Consider the following 12,651-nt stretch of genomic DNA (forward strand, 5'->3'; position numbering starts at 1 on the left):
TCCAGCTCCTGAAGTACTTCTTGTTTCGCTTTCTCTGCAGCTTCTGATTTCTTTTTGTATATTGGGATCTCCTGCTGCACTTTCTCGAGTTCTTGTTCTACGTCCTTTCGTCTCTGCATCATACAATGTGCCAAAATTAACATTCACCGAATATATCATAACATTTGGGTGAAAACTCAGATGGTTTGACTGATTTGACTAAATTTTCATCTTACGACTCTCAGCTATCAACTTCACGTGAAGTTGACTGCACCTGAGTTTCCACCTAACATTTGTGATTTGTGTTGTAATTAATTTTTAAATTTTATACCTCCACGGTCTGTTTCTTATGAGCCTTCCAATCTACAATTCCTCCGAACTTGGAAACAGCTTCCTTTACAGATTCGAAGGGAGCTGCCGTGTCGATGAAGCCTCTATTCTCAGCATTTTTCTTGGAACTTGAAGGCGAGCCGGTTGGTATATGAGCAACATCAGCCTTTTTTCGAGCCGTTGAGTTCATCTTTCGTCTTCTATTCTCCTTTAGCATCTGCAACAATTTTATTTCCGGTGCCGATGTAGACCGTTTAATCAAGTCATTTGCATCCATACTGGAAGAAATTTTAACGGCAGAACCACCTTGATTACTATCATAGAAATCTTCCGGTTCAGAATCAGCATTCATGGTATCCATAGCATTACAAGAATTTGAACTCGTCAGTGTTGAATTTTCCTTGCTAAAATCAGTAACTATGATTTGCGGCAATGATAACATAACTTCTTTGGTACTGTCATCATGGAACTCTTTTGTTTCAGGATTAGAAGCTGGAATCTCCATTTGATCATCGATGGTAGTGACACTAGATTCATCATTGTTAATATTCTTCTGATTCTCAAGGATCTCTTCAGAATTTGCTTTTTCTGTAGAAGCTGAATTCTCTTGTTCTATGATTTGGCCATCATTCGAATTATCGGTATTAACATTCTTCTGCTGCTCAAGGATCTCTTTAGAGCCTGGATTTTCTGTAGAAGCTGAATTATCTTGCTCTATAATTTGATCATCTTTTGAGTCTTCATCATTAACATTCTTCTGCGGCTCAAGGATTTCTTCAGAACCTGTATTTTCTGTAGAAGCTGAATTTTGTTCTATGATTTGATCATCTTTTGAATCTTCATCATTAACATTATTCTGCTGCTCAAGGATCTCTTCAGAACCTGTATTTTCTGTAGAAGCTGAATTTTGTTCTATGATTTGATCGTCTTTTGAATCTTCATCATTAACATTCTTCTGCTGCTCAAGGATCTCTTCAGAACCTGTGTTTTCTGTAGAAGCTGAATTTTGTTCTATGATTTGATCATCTTTTGAATCTTCATCATTAACATTCTCCTGCTTCTCAAGAATCTCTTCAGAATCTGCAATCGCCGTAGAAGCTGAATTATCTTGTTCTATGATTTGATCATCATTTGGATCATCATTAGTAACATTCTCCTGCTTCTCAAGGATCTCTTCAGAATCTGCATTTTCTGCAGAGGCTGAATTATCTTGTTCTATGATTTGATTATCTTTTGAGTCTTCATCATTAACATTCTTTTGCCTCTCAAGGATCTCCTCAGAATCTGCATTTGCCGTAGAAGCTGAATTATCTTGTTCTAACGTTTGATGATCATTTGAATCACCATTATGAAAATTCTCCTGCTTCTCAAGGATCTCTTCAGAATCTGCATTTGCTGTAGAAGCAGAACTATCTTGTTCTATGATTTGATCATCATTATTAACATCCTCCTGCTTCTCAAGGATCTCTTCAGAATCTGCATTCTCCATAGAAGCTGAATTTTCTTGTTCTATGATTTGATCATCATTATTAACAATCTCCTGCTTCTCAAGGATCTCTTCAGAATCTGCATTCGCTGTAGAAGCTAAATCATCTTGTTCTGTGATTTGGACATCATTTGAATCATCAGTCTCAACATTCTTCTGCTGCTCAAGGATCTCTTCAGAATCTGCATTCTCTGTAGAACCTGAATTATCTTGTTCTATGATTTGATCATCATTTGATCCTGCTGTGTGAAGCTTAGTATCATCCAGCGGCGATGATGCCGAGTCATCTGTGGGAGGATTTTCAATTTCTTCAACAATAATTGGACTACCAGAAGAAGCATTAGGCAGCATTGCTGATTCGGTTAATTCCTCGGCTGTTGTCACCGGCAAACGAGTCTCGGATTCTTCTCTACTATCACTAACAGTGGATTCATTTACATGTGAAGTTTCACCAGGGGTTTCTACATTTTGCTGCTTTTGCTCATTAGCACTTTCTGAAGAGGATTCTGATGAGGGTAGATTCTCCTCAACACCCTCCATTCTTATCAACTCTTGGAACTGCAAAAGCTACCTGAAACACAAGATGCAAAGAAACTCAATCAATGAAAAACAAAATTAAGAACAAAAATGATTTCTTATTGCCCAAAATAGGGACCTGATTGAAAAACTTCTCTAAAGACAATACTTTTAGATCAATCAAACCATATCATTTTTCTTTTAGAATTCATCATATCTATTGGAAAGTTAAATTAGATCAAGGGTTATGCAAATTGCCCTGAAGCACTAAAATCATGATATTTGTTAAGCCTTCACATTGTTCTTTGCACAAAGAGACTCACATTATTTAGAATTCTAATCTTCCTAAATAGAATTACCAACATAAAAAACAGAACAAAATTGAGACCTATATATTACACCATCTGCATTCTGTAGCAGCTAACCTTGTGGAGGCAAATATCTCAGCCTTTAACATTTGAAGATCATTGTGGTTGCCGGGCAATCGAATTGGCAATCGAAAACCCCGCGAATTCTCAACTGATTTGTTGAAAAATTCTGGTGATATATATAGTTATAATGAAGGTTGGCAAAGGCAATAACAAATATTTCTTAATCCTATAATCTTAATGCCATGCAGTTAGGCAAAGATATGTTCCAATCCCAGCTACAATTGATATAGATAACTGCTATAATCCAAAGGTTTTGCAAGATGGAAAAGAAAAAGAAGTGATGATCATAACAAATTAAAGATGAATATACAAGGACTTAATTAAAAGTCAATACTAAAATTTTGCCACATTATCTTGATCGACATGCAAAGAGGGTATACAGCAGACAGGGAGACCAATTCAATCTCCAAGGAAGAATTGGCAAACAACCAAGAACATAAACCAGATTAAGCTACAATAATTTGGGGTGTTGAAAAAATGTAGGAAAATAGAAAAATAGAAAAGGAAAAAAAGATAAAAATAAAATTAAAAAAAAAAAATGCAAAGGGGGGAGAGAGAGAGAGAGAGAAACATACCTTGATTAAAGCAGAAACCAAAGTGATGATTGAGAGTTGAAGAGATATTAAAGATCACTGAAAAGTTTCTGAGGAGGAAAATACATCACACAATGTAAAAAAAAAAATCAAAATTAGCTTCAGGGAGGAAAAAGTATGAAGCTAAATTTAGTAATTAAGAAAATAAAGCAAAATGAAAATAAAATAAAATGTGAGAGTTAAAACTTAAAAGGTTTGCACAGTTAGTGGAGCTAAGCCTACCTTGTAACACAAACAAATAAACAAATAGTAATAATAATATTATTAATATTTCTCTTTCTGNTTAAATTAATCTATTATGTATTTATATATAAATATATATATATTATTTAATTTATTGTTAATATATATTTATATTTTAACTTATATTTTATATGAATAACTAATTTAATAATTAATTATTGTTGTGTATGTAGCATAATTGTAAAAGATTTAGAAAATTGATGCTATGTGATTTGATTTCTTCATGTTCTAAGAAAAGGTCACATAACACTTGGATGATGATAGCTATAACCCTATAATAGTGCATCTACACACATACACCAATGTAACTAATTTATTGTTAGGGTTACTAAATCTAAATGCATCTATGTTGACGCAAGTTTGATTTGTCTTATAGTTTATCTTATAGCAAAATCTACCAGCAACCAGATCAGAATTATTGAGTTAGTTCACCTTTTTAATTTTTGACCCGTTATCTTATAGTTTATTTTTTATTGTGCATCATGAGTCATAATTCGATTTTATTTGCCTTTATTTTAATTTTGTAACGGACAATCTTAATAATCATTATTCTCACTTAATAATCAACAGCCATAACATCAATTCTATTTTTCAATTCTATGTCTATAAAAGACACCTATTTCTATATCTCAAAAAAATTAGATAATAAATTTTACAAGTTTTATTTCATGTCTAATATTTTATATTAATAAAATTATTATATACTTTTTAAATACTTATTAGAGTGCCTTTTTACTGTAAGTACTCATCCTCCGTATTTTTCATTCACACAATAACAATTGACGTTTATTGAAGTCGATAAACTAATTTTCTGCTCCATTAAAATTCAAAATATTTAAATTCTTGAATCAATTTTTTGATAATATCTACACTAATTTAACAATTTAAAAATTAAAATAACAAAAAAAGGGTCCTGACTTTTGTTATATTTTTATTTTTTGTTTGATGATTCAAAATTTAAAAGTATATCCGTCAAATTACTAAAAAATTTGAATAAATCAATATCATCTATGATTTCTATAATTTTAGTTCTTTAATTTTTTGGTGAGCATAATTGTTATTGTAACTTTTTAAAGTTAAATCTTTAAATCTATGATGTTAATTAATTATATTCATAATATAAATACAAAAATGACAAACATATAAATATTTAGTAACAAAAAAAATTAATAAAAAATAATCAAAAAATTTTTATTCAATATTTATTAATTTTTGTTTTTCTAATATTATTAAATATTAAATGAAACAAATTTTAATAATTTTTGTTTTTGTTTCTTTAGCATTACGAACAACAAAAATGATTATGAAGAAATAATAGTGAACGAACCTTTTAGTTTGTTTTTGAAGAACCCTAAAAATCCTCCATTGCTTGAAAGTATATTGAGCCATGTTGAGTTTGGAAAATTGAAATGATGATCAAATATTATTAAAATATAAATTAAAAAATTATTAAAATTATTATTAAGTGTTTATTTAATTGCTTCCAATTATTTGTTTGATGAATTTGGTTTAGTGTGCATGAAAGAAAATTAGTTTTCTATTGGGCTAAAGCTAATCAAGCCCAATCTAACTTTTGAATAAATTAAGCCTTATGAAAAAATCATTTCATATCAAGTGGCTGAATTTTAAAAAAGATAGTAAAACTAATTGGCCCAAAAAATTAATGCAAAGCCCAAGTCAACACATCTCTTGATCCAACATCTTTCTTGATCCAAAATAGAAGAAGAAAGAAGGAAATGAATCAATCACTCTACGGTTACCTACTCCCCTTGGTTATTGGAACTCAAATTTCAATTCAATTAATTTCTCTATTAGTAATCGTAACTCCCAATTCAATTCAATTTAATTTGTATTGAAAGCTTCTATCAAAGGCTTTTCTTTTCTCTCTCTCCTCTCTCCTTCGGTCACGTCTATCATCAAAAAGGAAGATAGAAGAAAAATGAAGCATCAGAGAAAAGGCTATGAAAAAAGGCTAAGAAAACTATTTTCTATAGAAAGAAAGATTTGAAGAAAAGTTTCAAGATTTTGTTGCCAAGAAAAAAAAAGGATTGGCCTCGGTCAGGAAGCAGATCTACCTTGGTAAAAACTTATTTCCGTTTTTTGTTCTACCAAGAAAAAGATAGCCTCTGAGTCTCAGGTAGGGAAGAAGCAAAAATGGGAAGCTTGAAGCTGTCCTGAGTCAGAAGTTTATCAATGGTCAAAATTAAATCTTGGAGCCAAAGTCAAGATCAATGGCCAAAATTGAAGAAGATGTATGAAAAAGGATGAAAGAGGTACATGCAAGTAGGTTCCGGTTCCCTCTCTCTCTCTCCTCCCTGTTCGAACCGCTGCTACTCTAAGGTTGGAGAAGAAGTTGCTAGGTTGGTTGAACCGGTTTCAACCTTGAAAGCTTCCCCTTCTATATTAAGGGTGAACGGCCAAGGGTTGAGATCAAGGAGAAAAAGTGTAAAGCACAGAGTTCTCATAGCTATTCGAGCTTCTTGAGTTCTTCTCCTTTAATGGTGCTCATTTTGTTTTCTTTTTTTTTTTAGTTTTATCTGTCTGAGTCTCATGGTGAAAAAGGTAAATATGGTGAGGTTTGTAAGAAAAAATCAGTGAGAGAAAAAAGACAGTGATCAAAATTAGAGAAAAAGTCATAGATGTTTCAGAGTTTCTTTGTACATCTTTTTGTTGTGTTTCGTGATTCTGTGTGGATTCCCTTACAAGTTGGGTTAGTACTTTGCTGTTGAAAGTTAGATTGAGGTCTAGGCAAGTTCAGATTGGGGTTAGAATCTGAATTTATCCCAGATAAGAATGGGTAGTTTCTAGGGAGAAATTGGTATTTGTAATGTGAAAACATAGTGAAATTTCATCATTGTTGTGATGGAGACTGAATATAGGCTACATTGCACCTAGCAGCTGAACTAAGATGTATATGGTGTTACTTCTTCTTCTACACCTTTCTCTGTTTCTGTTTATCAGGAGACAAAAACAAAAGTATCTTTCAACTCGACACGAGACAAAACAAAAGTGTCTCTCAACTTAACATGAGACAAAAACAAAAAAATCTCCTGAAATTCCATTGAAAAATCAGAAATTAATATTAAACAAAAAAAAGACTAAAATTCAACCCCTATTTTCTTAGTCACTTATTACCATCAAGTCACAACTCCAAGTTATCTCCCACGATTAATTTTCATGGTGTTCCCTGAAGTGAATAGAAGCTTTTGCGCGACAATGGAGGTGAAGAGGAGCCATCTTTGCCGGAATTCCTCTGCCTTCATGTCCACCGGACATTCGATGAAACTCCGGTTTTTGAGTTTAGAAGAAAAAAGGAGTCGAAGCAGATCAAGAAGAGTTGCCTCTTGACGGTTCAGTAAGAGGTAACTCCCACCAAATAATTCCTTGCAAGACATAGCTTCAACAACAATAATAAGAAGCTGGTGATGATAGCTTTAAGGATATGTGTATGCGTCAAACAAAACCTTCTATCACAAGTACATGGAAAATAATGCAACTAACTCATCAAATATATATATATATATATATATATATATATATATATGGTGTGAGATTGGTGTGAGATTTCATCCAATGGTTCACTTTTCTTTGCCAGTTACATGCTGGTCAAATTTTAACAAAATTGCTGGTCCCTAGACTTTTTCATAACTAAATTTAAATATTTTAAGTGAGCCAAAGAATAAGTTTTAATCTTAATATTCCTTTGGCTAGAGATGAAATAGAAAGAAAATAAGCAATAATTATTTCTCAAGATTTAAAAAATAAGTTCATCATTCACTATCTTTTAAGATAGTTTCAAATTATTAATTTTCAGAAAAAAAAAATTTTAGTGCGATCAAATGCTTAATTATAGTTCTTTTTTTTAGAAAAATAAATTAAGATAATGTTGTTTATCATGCATTAATTATTGCTAGGGTCATGTGTGACCTTGAATAAAATAAGGGTTAAGTATTTTTTTTATCCCTAAAATTTGAGATCAAAATCAAAATTGTTTCTGATTTTTTTTCTTATTAAAACCATCCTCAACATTACAAAACATTATAAAATCGTCCTTTTATCCATAAATAATATTTTTCAGACAATTTTACTCTAAAACAAAAATAAAAAAATCTTCTCCATTCTCACCCCTAATACCCCCTGCATCATCAGTCATCACGACTATCATCACCACACCATTCTTCATCCATCCATCAATCTAAACCCATCGCAACATCATCCTTTCATCCAAACAACACCAACAATAGCAACAACAACTCAATTTTAAAGTGAAAATAGAGGAAAAAATTTGGCAGTAACAATTCAATGACAACAACTCAGAAGTTATATTTTTTATTCCATCTCTATTAAATTACCAACAATGCTATAACACAGTATAATGTTTAAAAAATTACCATTTAAATTGTAATTCAGACATACACATGTTATTAGGGGTAATGTAGACCATCAATTGGAAGCAGAGAAGAGAGGCGTGTGCAGCCACAGGCTCAAAATTTTATTCTAATTTAAAGATCTCAGAACAAAAAATAATAAAAACACTGATATATATGTTCTTCAAAAATAAAAATGAAAAATTGGAAGAACAAAATGAGAACATCGAACAAGAATAGACAATAAGAAAAGAAAATAGGAACAGAAAATTCGAGGCGGTGAAGAGTGTGGCTGAGTTGGTCTATTGAGGGCGACAAAGATGGTGGAGTAGGAGACTCAACTCGAGATTCAACTTCAAAATGAGATCTTTGGACTTGACACTGGAGTAGAAGACCCAAATCGGTAGTTTCAGTTGAAACGATGCCGTTGAGGTCAATGCTAACATGGTTGTCGTTGAGGCCTAAGGAGGAAGGCGAGATGAGGAAGGCGAGGCTAACACTAATGGAGGAAGGGTTGAAGTTGGTGATGGAGAAAGAGAGGAAAGTTAAAGAAGGAGGCAGAAGGCGGAGGTGGTAAGGTGGCGAAAAGGGAGAGAAGAAGAATTTTGGAAAGGGATGGGGGAGGAAGAGTCCCAAGAGAGAGTGGTGGGTGAAAAGGGATGGAAAGGGAAGAAAGTGAAGATTTATCCAAAAGAGGGTAAAATTGAGGTAAAAAAAGACGAACGTTTAGTAATGCTGAGAATGATTTTAATAATAAAAAAAGGTTGGGGACGAATTTGATTTTCATCCCAAATCTTAGGGACGAAAAAAGTACTTAACCCATAAAATAATATAGAGTCCCGCTAGGGAGCCAATGGGGTATTGTACAATGTGTACAATGGGTTGCTTATTTAGCCCAATATGAATTAAAAATAAAAATTATCCACGAAATAATAAATTTAAAAACTCTTATTCAGTTATTTCACATTAAATTTAAAATTTCAAATTCTCCAATTTCAAATTTTAAATTTTTAAAATATCCAGTTAGTTATTTCAAAAAAATAACCATCTAAAATCCTCCAATACTCTCTTCTTTTTCAACCGACGGCCACCCCACCTTCATCAATAATCATCCCATTTCACCGTCGCTACTTGGCTTGCCACACGCCACTCACCCTTAATAAAAATAACCATCTACTTAAGGATAAAAATAATTATCCGCATAGCTAATGAATTGAACATCTAACATATTTTAATTATATATAACTAAACTCAATCCAATCAAAATAATCATCTACATGAAAATAAAATAACCATTCGCATACCTACTAAAATGATCATCCTAAATTGGCCATTAAAATAGAAGAAGAAGATGAATAAACAGAAGAAAATATTATTGTGGTGAAACATAATTTTGAAGGACTAGTCATTACAAAAGCGGCACTGCTGTGAAGCATAGGGCTCAAATCATGAAAGAAGCTAACCATGCTTGGATCCGAAGAAGAATAAGAGCATGGTGGTATCATTGGTGAGAAGATGTTTGAAGGAATGGGAGAAAGCGAAGCCGATTCGAAAGAGAGACACGAAAACAGCGACAACGTTAGGCTGAGCGTCGGAGGGCGAGGCGCATCGGGCTGACTGACGGAGGTGAGGATGGTGTCGGTGGGAGGATGCGGCGGCCTCGCCGGCGAGAAATTGAGGTGAGAACCGGAGAAGATGACGGTGAGTTTTGGACGTGTAATGTAACACCCTAACTTTCAACACGTCATGATCGTACCAAAAGTGAGGCGTTACTGACCTATTTTCTGTATTTAATATTTAATACTGAGCCTTTAGTTTGATTTTGCGTTTCAATTTTTAAGAAAAAGCCGAAAAGTTTTGTTTCTATTAATTAAAATTATATATTAAAGATCTCCAAGCAATACTAGTCACATAGTTAGTAAGAATAATAAATATCATACAAAAAAATTCAAATAAAACTCAGATACAACTCCTATACAACTCCTATCCCTCTGTATAAAATAAAATCTTAACTAATAAAGGCGCGCGAGGGAATTCTAGGAAAGCGACTCAACACATAAACTTAACTCAAATAAGACTAATAATCGCTCGCAGCTTCAAACTGAGTCTTCAAACCTGTGACACTGAAAGGGTGAAAGATTTTAGGGTGAGAACAAACCACGCGTTCTCAGTAGGAAATGGGAATGCCATAAGCGTAATGAAATAATATGCAAATAATTAACTTTACTCAATAAAACTATATTTTTATCAAACATTTTGAAAATACTTTTTACTATTATTTTATATAATTAATTACCTTCTTTAAATTTCTGAACTTAAGACAAATCTCAATCACAACCTCAGTTATCAGTCCCCTCAATACACAAACTAATAGCACAGGAAATAGATCAACACACAAGCAAATAGCAATAAGACAAACAGCACAATCACAGAGAGACAAGATAAGCAAACACAATCAAATGCAAATGTGCAAACAATGATGATGCATGTTTAGTCCTATCGCAGGTAATGAGCTCATTTGTCGGTTTCGACCCGCACCCGACGCAATCCGACTCGCAAGTCAGATAAGGCATTCCAGCGGCATAACCTCTGCAAGTTTCTACTTCTTGCAGGCGCTGATTCTCCAGCTGAAGTATGCCGAACATGACCTCTGTAAGTACTTGCAGGCGCTAATTCTCCAACTGAAGCATGTGTCACTTTCTCCTGGAAGTCATTCCATACACACGGGCATCCCCGTACAATCATTCACACATAAAGCCCATGGCCTCCAGTGAGTGTTACGTATCGCCGTCCTCATTGAGCCATCTCTATTGTGTCAAGTGAGCGTTACGTATCACCGTCCTCACTAGACACTTGGCACTAAGGCCCAACAACACTCAATATCTTTTCGGTCACTGTTCTCTGCTCTTTTATGGCAGAGGTCCCTTTACTTAATAAACCGGATTCAAGTCATTTTTATTTAAAACCAACATCACTCTTTATAACCTTTTCCAAGCCTCCAAAACTACTTTATTTACAAGAAGTCTTCTTTCATACAAAAACCAGTTCTTACTTAACCATGATTTTTCTAAATCAACTTCTACACCATTTTAGATTTAAACCTCTTTCAAAAGACTAAAAGAATCATTTTTTATAAATCAATAAAACTCATTCCCACTATCTCAAATCATTTCAAATGCGGATTTATTTTCAATATCAAAGTAACCCTAAATCAAGAAAAGAAAACCAGTTTACATAATATTCAATCAAACCAACTTTCCAACTCAATAATTAGAATTTTCAGCCACAACCAACCAATTCAGCATAATCTCATAAATCAAAATTTTAAATAATTCCATCAAAATCAGAAAACCAACATCAATCACAGCCTCAATTCAACCAGTCGCAATTCAATTTCATCAATTAACCACTCACAACAACAAAATTAGTCACGATACATTTATAAATTATTTGCACTTATTCACTAAACTTTAATGGCATTCATAAATTAAAACGATTAATTTTAAAATAAAATCCCTTACCTCCGTACGAAATCAAAATAACGGAAATTCTGGAAAAATTTTCTGATCAAGCTATTGAAGAAGAAAATGTCAGAAATCATCTGTGTCTCCTAAAACTCCAATTGGCAGAACTCAAAGGGAAGGAGAACTACGTCACCCTCAACTTCCACCGAACAAAGATAACGCCAACACGTAAAGAAAAAAGATACAAACACTTTTATCGGATTAGATTTTTTATTGGAATTAAGAATCTTAAGAAATTGGAACTGGAAACTCATGGTTTCCATGGAAGCTCACACTCTCTCTCTCGGCCTTTCTTTCTTCTTTTTTCCAAGTTCAATCCGGCGGTGAAAGCAAAGAAATGAAAGTGATAAGGCTGATAGGAATGAATGGATAATTTGTGGTGGCTAATGCTTCATTAGGTGTCATTGATTAATAGTTAAAAGTGGCATGTGTAACAATTATATGTATGTATATATGTACAAAAGCACATAAACCACGCTTCTAATTCTTTCATTTCTTTCATTATATAAAGGGAGCATGTGTCATGTTATAAATATAATAATTTAATTTTTTATTTTAATTTTATTTTATTTTCTTAATTTATTATACACATTATACACAATTATTATTGGTTCTCAATACTTTTTCAATAATATATAGATAATGCTTGATGATCTAGCTTGCAAAGGGATCATGTTGTGTTTGTATTAGTTAATTAATAATGCTTAAGCTAATAATAACTATAATGTATTTTACTCTTATTAACAATATTCCATATTATAAGGTTTTCATAATAATTGGTTGTTGGAGAAACCAAATGACGAAAATGACATAATGGGCTAGTTGTCTCTTTGCTAGTGATTAGTCAATTTGCACATTTTAGTAATGTGCATCCATACGCAATGTTGCAATGTCATTACATAATTTTACCTTTTCAAAAATCAAAGCTTTTTGGAGATCAAAAAATGGGGGCAGTAGCTTTCTCATTATTATATAATATTCCTAATCTACATGCTAATTTGTTACTAAGGAATTCATTGATTTAATTTAATTGACAATTCATTCTTTCTGCTCCCATAAAAGAGAAGAGTAGGTTTTTTTTTCAATATTTTCTTATTCGGCAAGTACATGGCTAATTTATTATGGATTAAATTTTTATTTAAAGATTTGTGGTTAGTTAATAAATTATTACATATATAAGAA

General features: G+C 32.8%; 1 protein-coding gene across 1 annotated transcript in view; it reads right to left on the minus strand.

Annotated features, from left to right (window-relative positions):
- Positions 1 to 3,166, minus strand: part of LOC107647773 (protein WEAK CHLOROPLAST MOVEMENT UNDER BLUE LIGHT 1-like) — a 4,980-nt gene extending 1,814 nt beyond the window's left edge. The window contains exons 1-3 of the mRNA XM_021105730.1: positions 2,737 to 3,166; positions 311 to 2,366; positions 7 to 113 (exon numbers count right to left, since the gene is read on the minus strand). Of these exons, the coding sequence (XP_020961389.1) occupies positions 7 to 113; positions 311 to 2,335 (2,132 nt within the window). The 5' untranslated portion in view covers positions 2,336 to 2,366; positions 2,737 to 3,166. The remainder of the gene's footprint in view (positions 1 to 6; positions 114 to 310; positions 2,367 to 2,736) is intronic.

This window comes from Arachis ipaensis, chromosome B06, assembly GCF_000816755.2.
Source record: "Arachis ipaensis cultivar K30076 chromosome B06, Araip1.1, whole genome shotgun sequence".
Lineage (NCBI taxonomy): Eukaryota > Viridiplantae > Streptophyta > Magnoliopsida > Fabales > Fabaceae > Arachis > Arachis ipaensis.